Source organism: Trifolium pratense, linkage group LG6 (assembly GCF_020283565.1).
Source record: "Trifolium pratense cultivar HEN17-A07 linkage group LG6, ARS_RC_1.1, whole genome shotgun sequence".
Taxonomy (NCBI): Eukaryota; Viridiplantae; Streptophyta; class Magnoliopsida; order Fabales; family Fabaceae; genus Trifolium; species Trifolium pratense.
The window spans coordinates 27,023,493-27,042,692 of NC_060064.1; the positions used below are offsets into that span (position 1 = coordinate 27,023,493).

A 19,200-nucleotide genomic window follows, 5' to 3' on the forward strand; every position below is an offset into this window, starting at 1 on the left:
CACTCGTTATAACATTGGGCCGGGTTGGGTAAACTCACTAATTTCCAGGTTGGATTAAGTTGGGTAGTGGGATACCCGAATTATTTTTCCACTTTTTTGGATTAGATTAGATCGATTTGACCGAATTTATCCAATCCATGTATACCCCTAAACACGACCCTTTACTCTAATTTTTTTCACCAAAAAATTAAATAAAAAAAAAATCAAATCAAATACCACGTACTATGTAATTGGAAAAAAACATGGTGTTATTTTCTCCATCAAATATCCACCTCTATTTATTCCAGTAGTATTTTTATTATTTTTGACAAAGTCTATAGTGTGATTGTACACTCCGAATCACACCCCACAAATTTGATCACTCTTTTCTCTTTCTTTGTCTCTCTTTTTTTTTCACTTACACATACCCAAAATTTCATCGATTTCACAACAACTTTTCATTATTCCTTCTTCACAACCAAACCCTAACCATGACGATCAACAAACTCCTCACCCTAGTCCGCCGCTCCACCCAGCGGCGGACTCCCATCCTCTCCACAATCCGATCCCCATCCTTTTCCACCTCCGCCGCCGCACCAGTAACCCGATCTCCACCTTCCTCACCACCTTCCCCACCACCTCCCAACGTCATGATGTACGATCGTTTAGCTGAATCCGTTAAAGCTAAACTCCAACGATTAGAAAATCCAGATCCACGTTTTCTCAAATACGGTTCACCGAAACCCGAAATCCGTGACCATACACAAATCCTCTCCGCTCCTGAAACGCGTGTAACTACTCTCCCTAATGGACTCCGTGTTGCCACGGAATCTAGTCTCGGTTCCAGAACGGCGACGGTTGGTGTTTGGATCGATGCTGGATCGAGATTTGAGACGGAAGAGACTAATGGAACGGCTCATTTTTTGGAGCATATGATTTTTAAGGGAACTGATCGACGTACCGCGAGAGAACTCGAAGAGCAGATTGAGAATATGGGTGGACATCTTAATGCTTATACTTCGAGGGAGCAGACTACTTATTATGCTAAAGTTTCGCAGAATGATGTACCTAAAGCACTTGATATTCTGGCTGATATTCTTCAGAATTCGAAATTTGATGAGAATCGGATTAGTCGCGAACGTGATGTTATTCTTAGGGAAATGGAAGAGGTATTGTTGGCTTTTATTGGTATTCAATTCAATGCATGGAATTTAAATTGTCTGTTTTTGTGTTTGTATGATTCATTAAATATTTTTGATAAAGATTTGGTTTTGAGTGTTTGGTGGGAATTTAAATTGTTGGCTAGAATTTCACACTTAAGGTGAATAAGTGGAGTGTCGGGGTTGAAACTCTGGCTAATAGGTTTAATTATGGATCGTCATGTGTTATGTGTTTGGTGGAGATTTTTTCACCCCAAAAGCAATTTGGGAGTACACATCCGTAAAAAATCTGATTTTTCCATACCAACGTGTTTTACTGGATTCATGTGCAGTTTTTAAGAAACCTAGGGTGGGTTAAGTTGCTCCCATGTGTTGATCTTTGAGCACAATAGTATGCATTTTCATTATTTTTTGTACCTTTTATGATATGGATGTGTAGGAGTTGGGGTATTGGATGGTAGGGGTTTGATCGTCTCCTATCCCATCAATTCAATTGTGTGTTTTTGTGCTTGTATGATTCAATTTAATAACATGTTTGATAAAGATTTTGTTTTGAGTTTTTGGTGGGAATTTGATGAGAATAGCTGACAGGTTTTTTTTTGTCAAGTTGCTTAATGGCTAGAATTCCACCCTTAAGGTGAATAAGTGGAGTGTATGGGGTGGGAACTCCGGCTCCTGCATATATAATGCAGTATCAAATAGCTGACAGGTTTAATTATGTGTTTTGTGTATTGAGGATTGAGGAAGGAACTTTTCCCACCCCAAAATCAATTTTTACACATCCGTAAAAAAATCTGATTTTTTCATACCAATGCATTTTTCTGGAATCATGTGCAGTTTAAAAAACCTAGGGTGGATTAAGTTGCTCTCACGTGTTGATTGTTTAGTACTATAGTATGCATTTTCATTATTTTTTGTACATTTTTTGATTTGGATGTGTAGGAGTTGGAGTATTGGAGGGTAGGGGTTTGATCGTCTCCTACCCCACTAATATTTGTTGAATAGATGGTTTAGATTATTGTCCTTGGAGTTTGGTCGAATGTGGAATTGGAAAAACATATGTATAATTAGAGAAGCATTGTTGTAAACAATAGTTCAAAATTCACAAGTATAGTCCTATTCCTATTCCTATAGTTAAAGGTAGAGAGGACCAAGGGAAAAACTTGAAAAGGGATTCAGAGACCTGAAATAGGGATTAAAGTAGGACTTTGAATTTCATGATATTCTATTCCTTACCATTCTAAAAAATTATTAATTAAATAGTTTACTTTGAATGAAAATTTGTTATTTTTGTTATTTTTGAAAATTTGAAAATGTGTTTGTTATTTTTGTAATTTTTATGCAGCTTCCTAGTTTCTCTTCTTTGGTTCTCATTCTTTTTCCTTTTGTAGGTTGAGGGTCAAACCGAGGAAGTGATCTTCGACCACCTACACGCAACTGCTTTCCAGTACACTCCCCTTGGCAGAACCATTTTGGGACCTGCTCAGAACATCAAGACAATCACCAAAGCTCATTTGCAGGACTACATTCAGACGCATTACACTGCTCCCAGGATGGTATGTAGATAGTTGATGCGGTTGTGTCTTATGTCAGTTATGTGTGTTGTTGCTGATGTGTGCAGTCCATAACTGTGAAAGCACATTATTTTTGTAACTTGTACCCAGTATATAGATTTTCTTTTAATATCTAAATTTGGAAGTTGGCCTGATGTTTGTTTTCTGCGTGTGTCTGCTTTTCAAGGTGATTGCTGCATCTGGAGCTGTAAAGCATGAAGCTTTTGTTGAGGAAGTGAAAAAATTGTTTACTAAGTTGTCAACTAATCCCTCCACAGCATCTCAGTTGGTCGAAAAAGAACCAGCAGTTTTCACTGGTTCTGAGGTAAGAATATTAATATTGAGCACATTTGAACCTGTTGTTATAGTTAGTTAATTTATTAACTATGTTCACCTACGTGTTTTGAAAACAGGTTCGAATTCTTGATGATGATATTCCCCTTGCACAATTTGCAGTAGCTTTTGAAGGTGCTTCTTGGAAGGATCCAGATTCAATTGCTCTGATGGTTATGCAAGCAATGCTGGGTTCATGGAACAAGACAGCTGGAGGTGGAAAACACATGGGGTATGCAACTTGAGAACTTTCCTCCCACAACCCCCAAAGTAAAATACCCCTAACGATACATGCCTAATTATTTAAATTTTAACTGTGAACAGTTCTGACCTAGCACAACGAGTTGGCATCAATGAAGTGGCAGAAAGTATGATGGCTTTCAACACCAATTACAAGGACACAGGTCTTTTTGGTGTTTATGCTGTTGCTAAGGTAAGCCCTGATGTAGTTTTCTTCTGGAGTATTTTCTAAACTATTTAGCGCATTAGTACTTAATGTCTTAAGCTTTTATGCAAACACGAGAAGAAATCATGGATTGTCTGCTCCCACCAAATGAACATCTTTCCCCTCTTGTAGTTTTTCATAGATATATGGTGAAATTATATTCTAGGTCTGTTTGATTAAATTTGTCAATAGGCCTTATCTTTGAAATTTTTAATTGAAGTTTTTAATAAAATCCTAAACTAATCCTTATTTTGTTAAATTATATACAAATTTATTTGAAAACTTAAATAACCTATAATGATCTACTGAAAGATAACTTCACTGAAATTGTTAAATAACCTATAATGATCCAACCTTTTAGATGTATGTGTATTTTAGTTAAAGTCAACAACATTTGGTTTGTGATTAGAGCTAAAAATTCTTAGAAGTATAACTAGACAAGGGCTCCTTTAAAAACTTTTAAACTAAACACAATTAAACTTAAATTCAATGAAATTATAAGGACTTACAATGCAATTTAAGCCGAATAGAATTCCATTTTGCTCAATTTCTTTTTCTTTTATTGTCATTAATTTTGAAAATATAATGGTTAAAATAGTGTCGTTCTTTTCAACATGTGGTGGATTAATTAATAGTTTGATGGTTGTGAAAGCATTATTCTTAGGTTGTGTTGAAGATACAATGTTGTATGCATGCTCTAGCTCTGCTAGATTATTTATTTGCCTTTTTAATCATATATTTTCCCCTTATTATTTTGTACTTTCAGCCGGATTGCTTAGATGATTTATCCTATGCAATAATGTATGAGACAACCAAGTTGGCTTATCAGGTTTCAGAGGATGATGTTACACGTGCTCGTAATCAGGTATGCTTCTACTTGATGTAATGATTTCCTGTCTTGCTAAATGAACGTGACAACGGATTTTTGCTTATGCTTTATATTAAGAAGCTTTGGCTGTATTCATTGTCCAAAATGAAACCAGAGTTAAATTTGTTTTGACTCGTGATTAGTTTAGTTTTTTTGCAATGATGCCCATGATTAGTTTAGCAGATTACAATACCTGTAATTGTACTTCGATGAACTTATATATAACCTGTATTCTTTACCCCGTCAATCTAATTCTTTGAGATAGTTACTAGTTTCTTTGAGATATGAACTTATGTGTAGACACATTCAAATTTCACCTTTGTGGTGTTTCTTTAGGAGGGATATGTATAACAGCATTGAACTTACATGAGTTGGTAATTATATTGAATATAAGCAACTAAGTCACGGTTAGCGATTATGTTTGTGACCTTGCAGTTTAATTTTTATAATCATCACAATCAGTTCAAGATACTGGATTAATAGTTTGTTCGATTTGACCTAATATACAATTATACCTACAATTATACCTGATTCATAGCTTATTGATATATGTTGATGAATCCGGAAAAGGTGTAAAATGGGAATGTGCCATAACATATTCTCTCGTTGCCACTGTCATTCCATTTTTCATGTCATAGTTTGTACCTGCTCTTATTGCTATATATTCATTTTTAAATGTTTTTATTTACAGTTAAAATCTTCGCTTCTGCTTCACATTGACGGAACCAGCCCTGTAGCTGAAGATATTGGACGTCAGGTACCATAGACCTTACTTTTTTTTTTGAAATTACCATAGACCTTACATTACATCCCACACATAAAGAAAATTGGGATATGCAAGAAAGCTTGTTACCTCATTCTTCTGTACTAGTATTTCACAATGACTTTAGGCTGATTTTTAATAAATGATATCTCAATAATGAAGAAGTGACTAGTTAATTAACTGAAACTCTTAGACAATTAAACTTTTATATGATATTAGCGTTGTTACTTTGTGGATGTACGCTCTGATACCATTTAATATTTCATACTTATTTGTGCACGTTTCAGCTACTCACATATGGTCGAAGAATCCCATTTGCTGAATTGTTTGCAAGAATTGACGCTGTTGATGCCAGTACAATTAAACGTGTTGCTAACCGATTTATTTATGACAAGGTAATAAAATAATAATTGAAATATATCTTAGTAGTTGTGGCACACCAATCTTATTCAGCACTTGTGGTATATCATGTCTGTGTTGCAGGATGTTGCTATTGCTGCCATGGGACCTATTCAACATTTACGTGATTACAACTGGTTCAGACGCAGAACCTACTGGAACCGTTATTAGTTCATCTTAGTTTTCTGCTTAATTTAAACTTTATGGAAGGTCTGGCATAATGTTTTGTCCAAAATTTACTCCCTATATTGCCTCTGGATGGCTGCTTAGGCCGTCAAATTTTCATTTATTTGTTATAGGCCTCTGTTTTTGTAATATTTATGCAATAATAAATATGCTGTCATCAATGGTGTAAATGGCATCATTTCATACTGCCATAATTCTTGTTTGAGAATGTATTGCATTGCCTTAAAGTTGCTTGGTTTCTCTCGAATTACATTTTATTTTTATTTTCCCCCGTCAATAGGTTTGTATTGTGTTTTGTTTTCATAGTTTTCCAATTTTTTGCTTAAGGTTGGTACTTAATAAATGCTTTTACATAGTTTTCCAATTTTTTGCTACTCTCGATATATGAAAAATCATAAGCATTATAAAGCCAACACTGTTTTATTAATCTTACCTATGTCATGACCTTTCTATTTTCTTCTAACACCATCTCCTATGTTTCTATTTTCTTCAATAGATTTTCAAAGTGACGGACTCTTAATTATATATATGAGCTTCCAAAGCCTCTCACATCTTAAAACACACACCCTTCATCACTCTGCAAACTGAGGCCGGTGAACGGCGAACTTGCTAACATAACCGCCGGAAGACACCATTCTCCATTTGCGTCACAGAACTAGCATCAATGGCAGATTGGTCTGAGCTTCCAAGCGAACTTGTGCAACAAATATGCCAAAAACTCAATAGTGAACTTTACCTTCTTCGCTTTCGTTCCGTTTGTTCGTCATGGCGCCGATCTTCTTTCGTCCCAAATTGCCATCACAACCACTTACCCTCCAAGCTTCCACATTTTCCCGACGAAATCGAATATATTCGCAGCCTCCCCAAACAACAAAATACCTTTGTCATGAAACCACATTATTCATGGCGGCAATCTTGTGGCCCATACTGCCATCACAACCACTCTCCCTTGAAGATGCCGCAATTCCCAGACCCCTATGATCGCCGTCACTTCAAACAAAACATCTTTCTCATCAAACCACCTGCAACCATAACCCAACAACAAACTCTTCGCCCTTGGTTGATCAGAATCGGTCCAGATGTATACGGCAAAACCCAAATATGGCACCCCTTCGACGTTCGCCTAAGATATCCTTTGTTTTTTGCTCCTTGCCATTTCGTTCATCATCTTATCGACTTCAATCAACTCCCGGTCATTGATATTGGACAAATGTTCTACATCTACGGCCCGAAAATTCATATTGGAAAGGTCGTTGTTGCGACGTGTGAGATGGGACAACCTCTTGCCCTTCTCACATATGACAGGTTTGACGTGCCCACGATTTTCCAATGCGAGGACAATTCTTGGAGGAGTATCCCCACCATGCTCGGGTTCTCGTGGGGAAACATATGCCTTTTCAAAGGGCAGCCTTGTGTGGCAGACAAAAACGGTCGCACTTTGATGATTCGAGAGAATTTTAACGTCCTCTTGTTGGCCAACCCGGTATTTGGTGGCAATGTGAAATTCTTGGTGGAGAGTGAATGCGATTTGTTGTTAGTGGATTGTTATGGAATTGATAGTAGTGCTTATGATAAGGATATAAGGTTTGATGTATTCAGGCTTGATGAGAAAGAGAAGAAGTGGGTCAAGTTGACCACTTTAGGTGACAGGTTCTGTTTGTGGATGAAGAATGTTCATTCTCTGCTTCAGCTTCAGATTTACATGTTGCAAATGGAAACTGTATCATATATAGTAAGAATTCTAACTTCAAGAGTCTTAATGATATACATTCTAGAATGCGTATTTTTCACTTGGATCAAGGTCAGGTTTCACGTTTGTCTGATTATCCCGATTACATCAAGTTATTCTGGCCACCTCCAAAGTGGATCCTCGGGCTGCATAACTCGGGTATGTTCTCTTGCATTAGATTGGATAAACTTTTCAACTTGTACTTATGGAAAGACTAGTATGAATATTGAAATGATCTTGAATACTGACCTAGTTTTTCTAACTAATGCCATCTTGGGTAGGTTGATAAATTTGTATTTGGAATTCAATTTTCTTTTGGAAGCTCCTTAATTTAACCTTTTCATATACAGCTAAAATTATAGTTGTCAAATTACTGTTAAATGAGGAAGCTTATAATAAAGTTAAATGAAGGAACTTATAAGCATAACATATATGAAAAAGTTAAATTAACTTAGCATAATAACAATGTGATACGAATATATGATATATGTTATATGACACCCTATGTTCAATTATACTGTTGCTGCACCTGTAGATGAATTTGATGTTCCTGAAGAAAGTGACAATGAAAGAACAAGTGATGATGGATCTGATATTGGAAGTGAAGATGATGATGATTATTGAGGAGGCAATGAAAGATGAAAGTGTTGATATTATGAGGGATCATCCAGAACGTTGGTGCGTTCGTCATATTATGTATTATCCGGCTTTAAATATTTTATGTTTTGGACTTGTGGTTTTCATATGTTTAAGATTTGAGACTTGATTGTTAGATGTTTAAGATGCGAACTTATGCACTATATATGGTTTCAAATTTCTGATAGAATTGGAATTTACAGGTATTTGAGAGAGTATATACTGAACAAATACATATTCTAATACTAGTTGTAACAATGTGGGTTGAATTATCTTTTTTCTTGTTACTTTTGCTGCAGCATATATGTTTAGCAATAGAAGTTGTGTGTTTTATGTGAAGTTGTTCAAAGTAGTTGGAGCATTGGAAGTGTCAAATGCTATGTAATGCAGCAAGCCCTCAAAGTTTTTTTTTAACTACTCACACACACGACACGGAAGTAATAAATCTCGAATTTGAATTCTAGTATTTTTAATAATATCTTTCTTATTTCTAACTAGAGTTTAACCTGTGCGATGCATGGTTTTTAGAGTTATTATTTGTCGATATCCTTAAATATATTATATAGAACGTGGCTCTGAGTTTATTGGATATATAAGGCGATTAGTAATTGTCCAAATAACGTTAATTAGTAAATGTTGTTCTAAGCCATTAAGAAAAAGTTGTGTGCATTAAAAATTCACACTGCTCCAAACAAAAATTGTCTAAATTATAGAAGAAAAAATTGTGACAACCAAACTATGTGCTTGCTATAATTATCAGTGGTGGAGCCAGGAAAAATAATTCGGATGGGCCACTAAATTTTTTATTTGTTTTGAAAGGAAACCATGTAAATGCAAGAAATATTCAATTATTGTTGAACTACTGAAGTTGATAAACAACGTATCACAAGTAGTACAAGTTGAAATACTGAAAGTAGTATCAGATCATAAAAATATAGCTACTCAAAATAGGACAAATATTGAATTACTAAAATTGAAATTGGCCTATGGAAGGAATTGAAAGTTTGAAGGTGAACGATGAAGAGAAAGAAGATGAAGAATAGTTTGAACAATTGCATAACTACTATCAGTCACATTCCCATTCTGTTTTTCCTTCATCTGCAAGAACGTTTCTGTTAAGCTGCATCCCTCAAAACATGCTACTACTATTTTTCATCCCTCTAAACTTGTCAACGCAATCATTTTTTCATCCTTGTTAGTGTAGTTTCAACCTCATATATCAGTCACATAAACAGACTAATAGGTCACGTCAGGTTTTCAAAAGGCTAGACTCAAGCTTAAAAATTAAGCCTATGACAGGCCACATGCTAAGCTCAGACCTTCAATTTTTCGACAAGGCAGGCTCAGGATGTTCCAAGTTGTGTGCCTAGGTTCAATGAGACTGATGCGATTGCTTGGAAAAACTACTGCAGGTCCATTCTAACAAAAAAATTGTATTTTCCAGCAAGAATTTTTGAGGCAGATGTTACCACATGCTATGCAAAGTGGTGGAAGCAATCCATATTGGGGTGTGGTGGTTATTTTGTTTAGAATATTGTGCGGAAGAAGAGAAGTCCAGGTTCAAGAAAACATAAACTTAGTAGTAGGAAGCAATCTGCTATGCTTGTGTTACAAGTTAAGCTATGACAAGAATGTTAAAAAGGAAGACCAAATGAAACATAAACTTTTAGAATATTAATGTTGGTGCATTGTTTCATTGATATATAGTAATTAGTAGTAGTTGAATAAATGTGAAGGGACTAAACTTTAGGCTATTATGCAGATCATGGCAACTTTGAAGTCGTCAATGATGATACGATCGTTTAGCTGAATCCGTCAAAGCTAAACTCCAACGATTTGAAAATCCAGATCCACGTTTTCTCAAATACGGTTAACCAAAACCTGAAATCCGTGACCATACACAAATCCTCTCTGCTCCTGAAACGCGTGTAACTACTCTCCCTAATGGACTCCGTGTTGCCACGGAATCTAGTCTCAGTTCCAGAACGGCGACGGTTGGTGTTTGGATCGATGCTGGATCAGGATTTGAGACGGAAGAGACTAATGCAGTGGCGGAGCCAGGACCCTGGCTCAGGGGGTGCAAATTTTTAAAATTTATAACTATTATATTTTAACACCTTTCATTTCCTTGGTAAAAAATTCTCTTTTATTCATTATCGACGATTAGAAGACGATCCCTTATACAACATTTTTTCCATATTAAAAACCAATGATTTATTAGTCTAATTGATTAATTAGTTTAGTAAACAAGTTTGAAGACTTAAAATTCATTCAAATACCAGTGTCATCATTTTTGTAATTTAAACATTAATATAGAATAGGATTATAGGACTACCGACACAGAAAGTAATGCAGCCACTTAAATCAAATAGTCAAGTATGAAATGAGAAAAACCGAACGTGTCAAACTGTGGCTGTGGGTGCAGGGTGCAAAAGCAAAAGATCAGGGTGTGCAAGCCTAGTTTTCAATAGGATAGTAGGTGTATTTGCTAAGAAGTCAGGGTGTGCATATGCACCCTCTGGTGTATATGTAGCACCGCCCCTGGACTAATGGAACGGCTCATTTTTTGGAGCATATGATTTTTAAGGGTACGTACCAGATCTCGAAGAGGAGATTGAGAATATGAGTGGACATCTTAATGCTTATACTTCGAGGGAACAAACTACTTATTATGCTAAAGTTTCGCAGAATGATGTACCTGATGCACTTGATATTCTGGCTGATATTCTTCAGAATTCGAAATTTGATGAGAATCGGATTAGTCGCGAACGCGATGTTATTCTTAGGGAAATGGAAGAGGTATTGTTGGCTTTTATTGGTATTCAATTCAATACATGGAATTTAAATTGTGTGTTTTTTTGTTTGTTTGATTCAATTTAACATGTTTGATAAAGATTTTTTTTTGAGTGTTTGGTGGGAATTTGATGAGAATAGCTTATATGTTTTTTTTTTTTTGTCAAGTAGGCTAATGGCTAGAATTTCACCCATAAGTGGAGTGTCAGGGTTGAAACTCTGGCTTCTGCATATATAATTCGATATGCAATGCCTAATAGGTTTAATTAATTATGTGTTGTTTGTATTGAGGATTGAGGAAGGAGCTTTTCCCACCCCAAAAGCAATTTGGTAGTACACATCAGTAAAAAATCTGATTTTTCCATAGCAACGTGTTTTTCTGGATTCATGTGCAGTTTTTAAGAAACCTAGGGTGTGTTTGGTAAGTCCAATAAACTAGCTTATAGCTTATTGGACTAGCTTATAAGCTTGTTTGAAAAAAATAAAAGTGTTTGGTAAAAAGCTTTTTTCACGAGCTTATAGCTTTTTTTGAGATGCTATTTCAAGTAGCGTTTGAGCTTATAGCTTATAGCTTTTTACAGTTTTTTCCATTTTTAACCTTTAATTTAATTTTATTATTTTTTATAAAATAAAAAACTACCCACTAAAAAAAACTACCCACTACATATAAATGTCCTTTCATGTCTTTTTATATTTTTCAATCATTTAAAAAGCTAATTTTACCAAACACTTTAATTTCAATCAGCTAGCTTTTCAGCTATCAGCTATAAGCTAGCTTTTCAGCTATCAGCTAGCTTATCAGCTATAAGCTAGCTTATAGCTTAACTTTACCAAACAGAGCCCTAGGGTGGGTTAAGTACTTAAGTTGCTCCCATGTGTTAATTTTTGAGCACAATAGTATGCATTTTCATTATTTTTTGTACCTTTTATGATTTGGATGTGTAGAAGTCGGAGTATTGGAGGTTAGTGGTTTGATTGTCTCCTACTCCGCTAATATTTGTTGAATAGATGGTTTGGATTATTGTCCTTGGAGTTTGGTCGAATGTGGAATTGGAAAAACATATGTATAACTAGAGAAGCATTGGTGTAAACAATAGTTCAAAATTCACAAGTATAGTCCTATTCCTATTCCTATTCCTATTCCTATTCCTATAGTTAAAGGTAGAGAGGACCAAGGGGAAACCTTGAAAAGGGATTCAGAGACCCGAAATAGGGATTATAGTAGGACTTTGAGTTTCATGATATTCTATTCCTTATCATTCTAAAAAATTATTAATTAAATAGTTTACTTTGAATGAAAATTTGTTATTTTGTTTTCCTTTTCCTCTAAAACTATCCTCATCATCCAAGCTAAGTTCTAGTTTGAAAATGTGTTTGTTATTTTTGTAATTTTTATGCAGCTTCCTAGTTTCTCTTCTTTGGTTCTCATTCGTTTTCCTTTTGTAGGTCGAGGGTCAAACCGAGGAAGTGATCTTCGACCACCTACACGCAACTGCTTTCCAGTACACTCCCCTTGGCAGAACCATTTTGGGACCTGCTCAGAACATCAAGACAATCACCAAAGCTCATTTGCAGGACTACATTCAGAAGCATTACACTGCTCCCAGGATGGTATGTAGATAGTTGATGCAGTTGTGTCTTATGTCAGTTATGTGTGTTGTTGCTGATGTGTGCAGTCCATAACTGTGAAAGCACATTCTTTTTCTAACTTGTACTCAGTATATAGATTTTCTTTTGATATCTAAATTTGGAAGTTGTCCTGATGTCTGTTTTCTGCTTGTGTCTGCTTTTCAAGGTGATTGCTGCATCTGGAGCTGTAAAGCATGAAGCTTTTGTTGAGGAAGTGAAAAAATTGTTTACTAAGTTGTCAACTAATCCCTCCACAGCATCTCAGTTGGTCGAAAAAGAACCAGCAGTTTTCACTGGTTCTGAGGTAAGAATATTAATATTGAGCACATTTGAACCTGTTGTTATAGTTAGTTAATTTATTAACTATGTTCACCTACGTGTTCTGAAAACAGGTTCGAATGCTCGATGATGATATTCCCCTTGCACAATTTGCAGTAGCTTTTGAAGGTGCTTCTTGGAAGGATCAAGATTCAATTGCTCTGATGATTATGCAAGCAATGCTGGGTTCATGGCACAAGACAGCCAGAGGTGGAAAACATATAGGGTATGCCACTTGTCCAAAATGAACCTGACAATGGATTTTTGCTTATGCTTTATATTAAGAAGCTTTGGCTGTATTTATTGTCCAAAATGAAACCAGAGTTAAATTTGTTTTGGCTCGTGATTAGTTTATTTTTTTGCAATGATGCCCATGATTAGTTTAGCATATTACAATATCTGTAATTGTACATCAATGAACTTATATATAACCTGTATTCATTACTCCCTCAATCTAATTCTTTGAGATAGTTACTAGTTTCTTTGAGATATGAATTTATGTGTAGACACATTCAAATTTCACCTTTATGAGGGATATGTATAACAGCATCGAACTTACTTGAGTTGGTAATTAAATTGAATATAAGCAACTAGGTCATGGTTAGCGATTATGTTTGTGACCTGGCAGGTTAATTTTTATAATCATCACTCTCAGTTCAAGATACTGGATTAATAGTTTGTTCGATTTAGCCTAATATACAATTATACCTGATTCATAGCTTATTGATATATGTTGATGAATCCGAAAAAGGTGTAAAATGGGAATGTGCCATAACATATTCTCTCATTGCCACTGCCATTCCATTTTTCATGTCATAGTTTGTACCTGCTCTTATTGCTATATATTCATTTTTAACTGTTTTTATTTACAGTTGAAATCTTTGCTTCTGCTTCACATTGATGGAACCAGCCCCGTAGCTGAAGATATTGGCCGTCAGGTACCATAGACCTTACATTACATCCCACACATAAAGAAAATTGGGACATGCAAGAAAGCTTGTTACCTCATTCTGTACTATTTCACAATGACTTTAGGCTGATTTTTAATAAATGATATCTCAATAATGAAGAAGTGACTAGTTAATTAACATTGGCAACCCCTCGATACTCAGCTTTAGCACTTGATCAGGATAGTGTGGGTTGATGTTTAGAAGACCATGAGAGTAAGTTGTCTCTAGGAAACATGCAATAACCAGAAATAGAGCATCTAGTGTCGGGACATGCACACCGGTCAACATTTATGTAAGAAATCAATGATGCAAAAGATGAGGGATATAGATGTAAACTGTAGTGACTAGTACCGTAGAATGTGAGGGTTAATCTTTTATAAAATTTTAACTGAAACTCTTAGACAATTAAACTTTTATATGATATTAGGGTTGTTAATTTGTGGATGTACGCTCTGATACCATTTAATATTTCATACTTATTTGTGCACATTTCAGCTACTCACATATGGTCGAAGAATCCCATGTGCTGAATTGTTTGCAAGAATTGACGCTGTTGATGCCAGTACAATTAAACGTGTTGCTAACCGATTTATTTAAGACAAGGTAATAAAATAATAATTGAAATATATCTTACTCAGTAGTTGTGGCACACCAATCTTATTCAGCACTTGTGGTATATCATGTCTGTCTTGCACAGTGGCGGAACTAGAAAAAATATCGTGGGTGGGCCGAAAAATAGTCAATCTATTTTCAAATTGAATTTTTCGCTCTTCTATTTTCACATGTTACTATTTAGGTACCAACAAACTATATTTTTACTCTAAAAATTGTGATTTTTGGCTATAAAGGTGATTTATTGTCTCCAACATTGAATCTAAAGATGAAATATCAAATTTGAGACCAAAATTCACAATTTTTTCCCATTAAAATTCGCTAATTTTACAGCAAAAAAGTAATAAAAAAATATTGAGATAGGACTAAAATTGCAACAAATGTGAAAATATGGGACTTTAAAAATTTAATATTAATTAAACATATTTTTTATGTCATTTCATATTTATATACGCTAGTTCAACTGCTAATTTCATCTATTATTATAAATTCAATTAATTATGAACTAACATTTACACTAATACTTGAACTAATATGTGTACCGAATTACTTATAGTCATCAATAATATACTCTAAATTAATATTTATATTAATATTTGTACATATATATACCGGGTGACTTAAAATCATTAATAATACATTTAAATTAATACCCTACATATAAAAAAAAATTATTTTTTGGGGGTGGGGGTGGGCCGCGGCCCACCTCAGCCCACCCCTAGGTCCGCTGCTGGTCTTGCAGGATGTTGCTATTGCTGCCATGGGACCTATTCAACGTTTACCTGATTACAACTGGTTCAGACGCAGAACCTACTGGAACCGTTATTAGTTCATCTTAGTTTTCTGCTTAATTTAAACTTTATGGAAGGTCTGGCATAATGTTTTGTCCAAAATTTACTCCCTATATTGCCTCTGGATGGCTGCTTAGGCCGTCAAATTTTCATTTATTTGTTATAGGCCTCTGTTTTTGTAATATTTATGCAATAATAAATATGCTGTCGTCAATGGTGTAAATGGCATCATTTCATACTGCCATAATTCTTGTTTGAGAATGTATTGCATTGCCTTAAAGTTGCTTGGTTTCTCTCGAATTACATTTTATTTTTATTTTCCCCCATCAATAGGTTTATTGTGTTTTGTTTTCATGCAGAACTATACATGGTGAATACTTAAGTTTGATGAAATTTTGTTAAGGGGTGGAGATGTTACTGTCATAATGGAATCCATAATCTCTTAATATACTTTTAACATCCCAACTCATATATTACTAGGCTGTACTTTCAAATACATCTGGTCTTGATTCTTGATCTCTCAAGAACCCTATTAAGTCTTCACCCAAAACGCAAAATGAAAAAATTATTCGCACTCGTTAAACTCAAATCTTATAGCTCATAGCTTGATTATTTTGATCTAAGCAAATCTACTCCACTTGCTATGTTAACTTCAGCTTTTGAGGTTACTTGCAGCCTGAAAGATGCGACAGGTTGGTCAAATTCATTTAATTTTATGAGGAAAATTAAACAGCAGAATTAATACACCCCTCTTTCGATCATTTCTTTGATCATAGCGTTGCAGTTTGAAGAATGGTGTAATGCAACCTCAGCTATAAACTGAAGCTCGCACTAACAATTTTTAGTCTTGTAACTGGATTCACTCCAGGTTGAAAATATTTTGTCCAAGAGGTTTCATGTTAATAGTAAAAGCTTGATTTTGTAAGGACATGCTTAAATTCATGAGAAATTTGTAAATAATCATTAGTGTCACTATTATTAAAACAAACTAATTAACTCAAATAAGAGAAGTATCCTCAACAGTATACTGACCGAAAAAATATTATCAACCCATTCCTCATGAAAGTAATGTCTAGTTGAAGCTGTGTGTCCAAGGCATTTGCAACTTTGCGTCTTATGCGGTGCATCTTGCGCAATTACCTACCGGGTACACTACCGGGTACCGGTACGTAATTTTTTGTTCCTATATAAGGATTGTGAATAGGTGAAACATTGTGGTTTATATTGGTATTTGGTTTCAAATTTAATGCGTAAAAACTTATGTATCTTTCTTTAGTAAAAGAAAGAATTCGGATGTATCTAATTTATAATATAAATTAAATACATCAGTTATATCGATAAACTTAAAAATTTAAAAATATTTGCATATAAGACCGGATAAATAAATTACTACAAATGGTTTATCCATTTTTGACCCGGATATACCAAGCATCTGGGATTAAATTGAAGACACGTGGAAAGAATGAAAAACCCGTTAATACTTTTCCACGAATATTCCATTCCCACTATTCCATTTCTATCCCTTCAAAACCACCATCACCACCATTCTCTCTCTCCACACTCAAAATTTTGCTCTCATTTCAAATTCACCTCAAAATCCATGGCCATTTTCTCCACAAACAAACAAATCACTAACCTCTTCCACGATAACTCAAGAGCTCCACTAGTTCATTATTCCGGCGACGATGATTCCCTCTCCCTTTCTCATCTCGTTCATAGCTTCCTCGAAGAAAACACTAACGTCAATAATGACTCAGTGGCTAATGAGTTTGACTCCGACCGAGTCGACTCGGTCGATGAATCAGAATCATCTACGTTGAAGAGGTTAAAAGCTGTGTTCTCAAACAATGCGGACAATTACAGAAACAAGCTTCTCGAGCACGTTTATGTGGCTTTAGAAAACTTCGCGTTTTTAAGAGAGAGAAACTTTTCGATTTTCCGGCGAAGCGTGGCGGCGTTTTTGAGAGAGAAAGGACACGATGCGGCGGTTTGTGTTACTTCGTGGGAGGCTTACGACGGAACTGTAACTGCCGGTAGTCACGAGTTTATCGACGTGGTACGAAAAGGATCTGCCACGTGGCGGTATTTTGTTGAAATTGAATTTCGCGCTCAATTTGAAATTGCGAAACCGACACGGCAATTCTCGGAGGTTTTGAACACAATTCCCGGAGTTTTCGTCGGAGGAGAGATTGAGATGAAACGCAGCGTTTCGATTTTGTGTGATGCGGCAAAGAGGTGTTTTAGGAGTAGAGAGGTTTCGATTCCACCGTGGAGAAGAAACCGGTTTATGCAGAATAAGTGGTTTGCGCCGTGTGAACGAACCACTAATTCAGTTCAAGGAAAACCGGTGAGGGTAACGGCGGTGAACAGTGTTAGTTGTAGGTTGTTGGGTTTTGATGATGTGGTTATGGAGACTAGACGGGGAGGAGCAGTTGCTGTTCGTACAAGATGATTGGAATTATAATTTTGATTTGTTTTGATAAGAAAAATATGTTATAGTTTTGTTTTTTGAGATGTGATTTTTTGTTTTGATTTAATGCGAAAGATGGTAAAATAATTTTTTTTTACCAACAAAAACAACAATATTTTTAAATTGATAGATATTACATTAATCAAAATTATTACATATTCAAAATCGTTAAAAATTAGAAAGAATGAATCTACGATCAAGTTCACAACAACTGAGTTAATAACATAAAACAATTTTATCTTGAAGCTTACGATTGATATAACGAAATACAATTGTTCGGAATAGTCATGCCCAAGAATATGCAACGTTGAAGACACTAGAGTCATTGAATTTGTATTGCATGTGGATCGAAACAAATCTACAAATCTGAACAAGCACCGTACTAAGACGAGAAAAAAAAAAAAGGAAGTCAAACAATACCAGACAAATAAATCATAAAGATGACAAACTTAAACAACTCAAGAATATGTGAAAATCTAAGTAAAAATGTAATTAAAAAAGGATTAAGAAGTCAATGTAATTTAATTAGACATAATTAAGCTAATTATATTATTTATGAAACTAAATTTTTGTATGGATATTTGTTTGAGATGAAATGAGAGGATTTCGGTTTTGGTGTGTATAGTATCGTGGATTTATGTTATTTTAATACGGTGTTTGTTTCAAGAAAAATAGATAAGAGGGAAATAGAATAGAAAGTGAGACTTTCTTCTTTTTGGTGTAGGAGAGAAGTTAAAGAGAGAGAAATAGTACAGATCAAATTTCAATTTTTTGGTTTTTTCCCTGCACATCGAAGAAAAGGGAGAGAGAGGCCGACTAATTTTGTTACAAAACTAACTAACTAACCCACAAAATTATAACTATGGTGTTCTAGACTACTTCATATATATATTAGTGTTATTTTAGAAATAGCTCTATACTGTTTTTAATTCACAATATTAACAAATCAAACTATTTAAAATAAAATTATAGCTTTAGGATTAAGGTATCTTTTAAATTTTAATCATGCGTACAACTTCAATTCCTAATACTAAATAGAACTTTAGAATTTGGTGAAGTCGTGGAGAGTGTAACTATTATGTTATGTGGTAAGTGACTAATATCTACTTGTTTTATTGTTGATAATTTATGAACTTTCAATATGTATATATGCATGCATGCTTGATTGATGTTTTTTTTATGTTTTGGAGTGGCCCTCATTTATAAATTTGATCAGGTTATTAATCCAGTAGATCAGAGTTGCGCAGCAGAAACATGGTGACATGTAGTTGAGGCTCCGAGATTCGTGGACATCGGTGTTAGTCTTGTCGAGAGATATTCTCACAAGCGTCTGGAGTTATGACCAGCTATAGATTGAGTGTTTGGGTAATAAAAGGCCAATAGTCTTGATTTAGAATTTTATTTTGAGTTAAAGAGAAATTCAATCTTTTGTAATTACTATACTCTAAATTATTAATTTGGAGAGATCTATTATTATAATACTTAATATTTAGTATTCTGAGTTTATTTTATTCTTTTTTTAAAAAAAAACAATGGTTCATCGTTTCAGTTAAAATTTTATTAATTAATGTCCCAAAAATTTGGAA

At 34.8% G+C, this 19,200-nt stretch overlaps 3 protein-coding genes, 1 long non-coding RNA gene and 1 pseudogene across 4 annotated transcripts; all 5 read left to right on the top strand.

Annotated features, from left to right (window-relative positions):
• The first annotated feature begins 238 nt into the window (after window positions 1-238).
• LOC123887996 (probable mitochondrial-processing peptidase subunit beta, mitochondrial) lies at window positions 239-5,913 on the top strand. Its single transcript, XM_045936929.1, has 9 exons — window positions 239-1,148; window positions 2,531-2,695; window positions 2,880-3,017; window positions 3,106-3,257; window positions 3,350-3,458; window positions 4,237-4,335; window positions 5,030-5,095; window positions 5,389-5,496; window positions 5,585-5,913. The coding sequence occupies exons 1-9, from the start codon at window positions 471-473 to the stop codon at window positions 5,669-5,671; spliced, it is 1,602 nt and encodes a 533-aa protein (XP_045792885.1). The 5' UTR covers window positions 239-470; the 3' UTR covers window positions 5,672-5,913.
• A 333-nt stretch (window positions 5,914-6,246) lies between these two features.
• On the top strand, window positions 6,247-8,301 carry LOC123890639 (annotated as a pseudogene).
• Window positions 8,302-10,658: 2,357 nt separating this feature from the next.
• On the top strand, window positions 10,659-12,843 carry LOC123889975 (probable mitochondrial-processing peptidase subunit beta, mitochondrial). Its single transcript, XM_045939509.1, has 3 exons — window positions 10,659-10,850; window positions 12,291-12,455; window positions 12,640-12,843. The coding sequence occupies exons 1-3, from the start codon at window positions 10,674-10,676 to the stop codon at window positions 12,826-12,828; spliced, it is 531 nt and encodes a 176-aa protein (XP_045795465.1). The 5' UTR covers window positions 10,659-10,673; the 3' UTR covers window positions 12,829-12,843.
• A 1,389-nt stretch (window positions 12,844-14,232) lies between these two features.
• LOC123889976 lies at window positions 14,233-15,424 on the top strand. Its single transcript, XR_006802680.1, has 2 exons — window positions 14,233-14,344; window positions 15,096-15,424. It is a non-coding gene; the product is annotated as an uncharacterized LOC123889976 (long non-coding RNA).
• Window positions 15,425-16,744: 1,320 nt separating this feature from the next.
• LOC123892017 lies at window positions 16,745-17,596 on the top strand. The gene has a single exon (XM_045941872.1). It carries the CDS (start codon window positions 16,745-16,747, stop codon window positions 17,594-17,596), a length of 852 nt encoding a protein of 283 aa, XP_045797828.1.
• Window positions 17,597-19,200: the final 1,604 nt, after the last annotated feature.

What these genes read in the sequence shown, in the direction of transcription:
- LOC123892017 (XM_045941872.1), top strand. Translation starts at nt 16,745, where the DNA reads ATGGCCATTTTCTCCACAAACAAACAAATCACTAACCTCTTCCACGAT.
- LOC123887996 (XM_045936929.1), top strand. Translation starts at nt 471, where the DNA reads ATGACGATCAACAAACTCCTCACCCTAGTCCGCCGCTCCACCCAGCGG. An exon ending in TTCTTAGGGAAATGGAAGAG is followed by an intron (nt 1,149 to 2,530) that starts GTATTGTTGGCT and finishes TTCCTTTTGTAG; the next exon opens with GTTGAGGGTCAAACCGAGGA. An exon ending in GTGTTTATGCTGTTGCTAAG is followed by an intron (nt 3,459 to 4,236) that starts GTAAGCCCTGAT and finishes TTGTACTTTCAG; the next exon opens with CCGGATTGCTTAGATGATTT.
- LOC123889975 (XM_045939509.1), top strand. Translation starts at nt 10,674, where the DNA reads ATGAGTGGACATCTTAATGCTTATACTTCGAGGGAACAAACTACTTAT. An exon ending in TTCTTAGGGAAATGGAAGAG is followed by an intron (nt 10,851 to 12,290) that starts GTATTGTTGGCT and finishes TTCCTTTTGTAG; the next exon opens with GTCGAGGGTCAAACCGAGGA. An exon ending in ATTACACTGCTCCCAGGATG is followed by an intron (nt 12,456 to 12,639) that starts GTATGTAGATAG and finishes CTGCTTTTCAAG; the next exon opens with GTGATTGCTGCATCTGGAGC.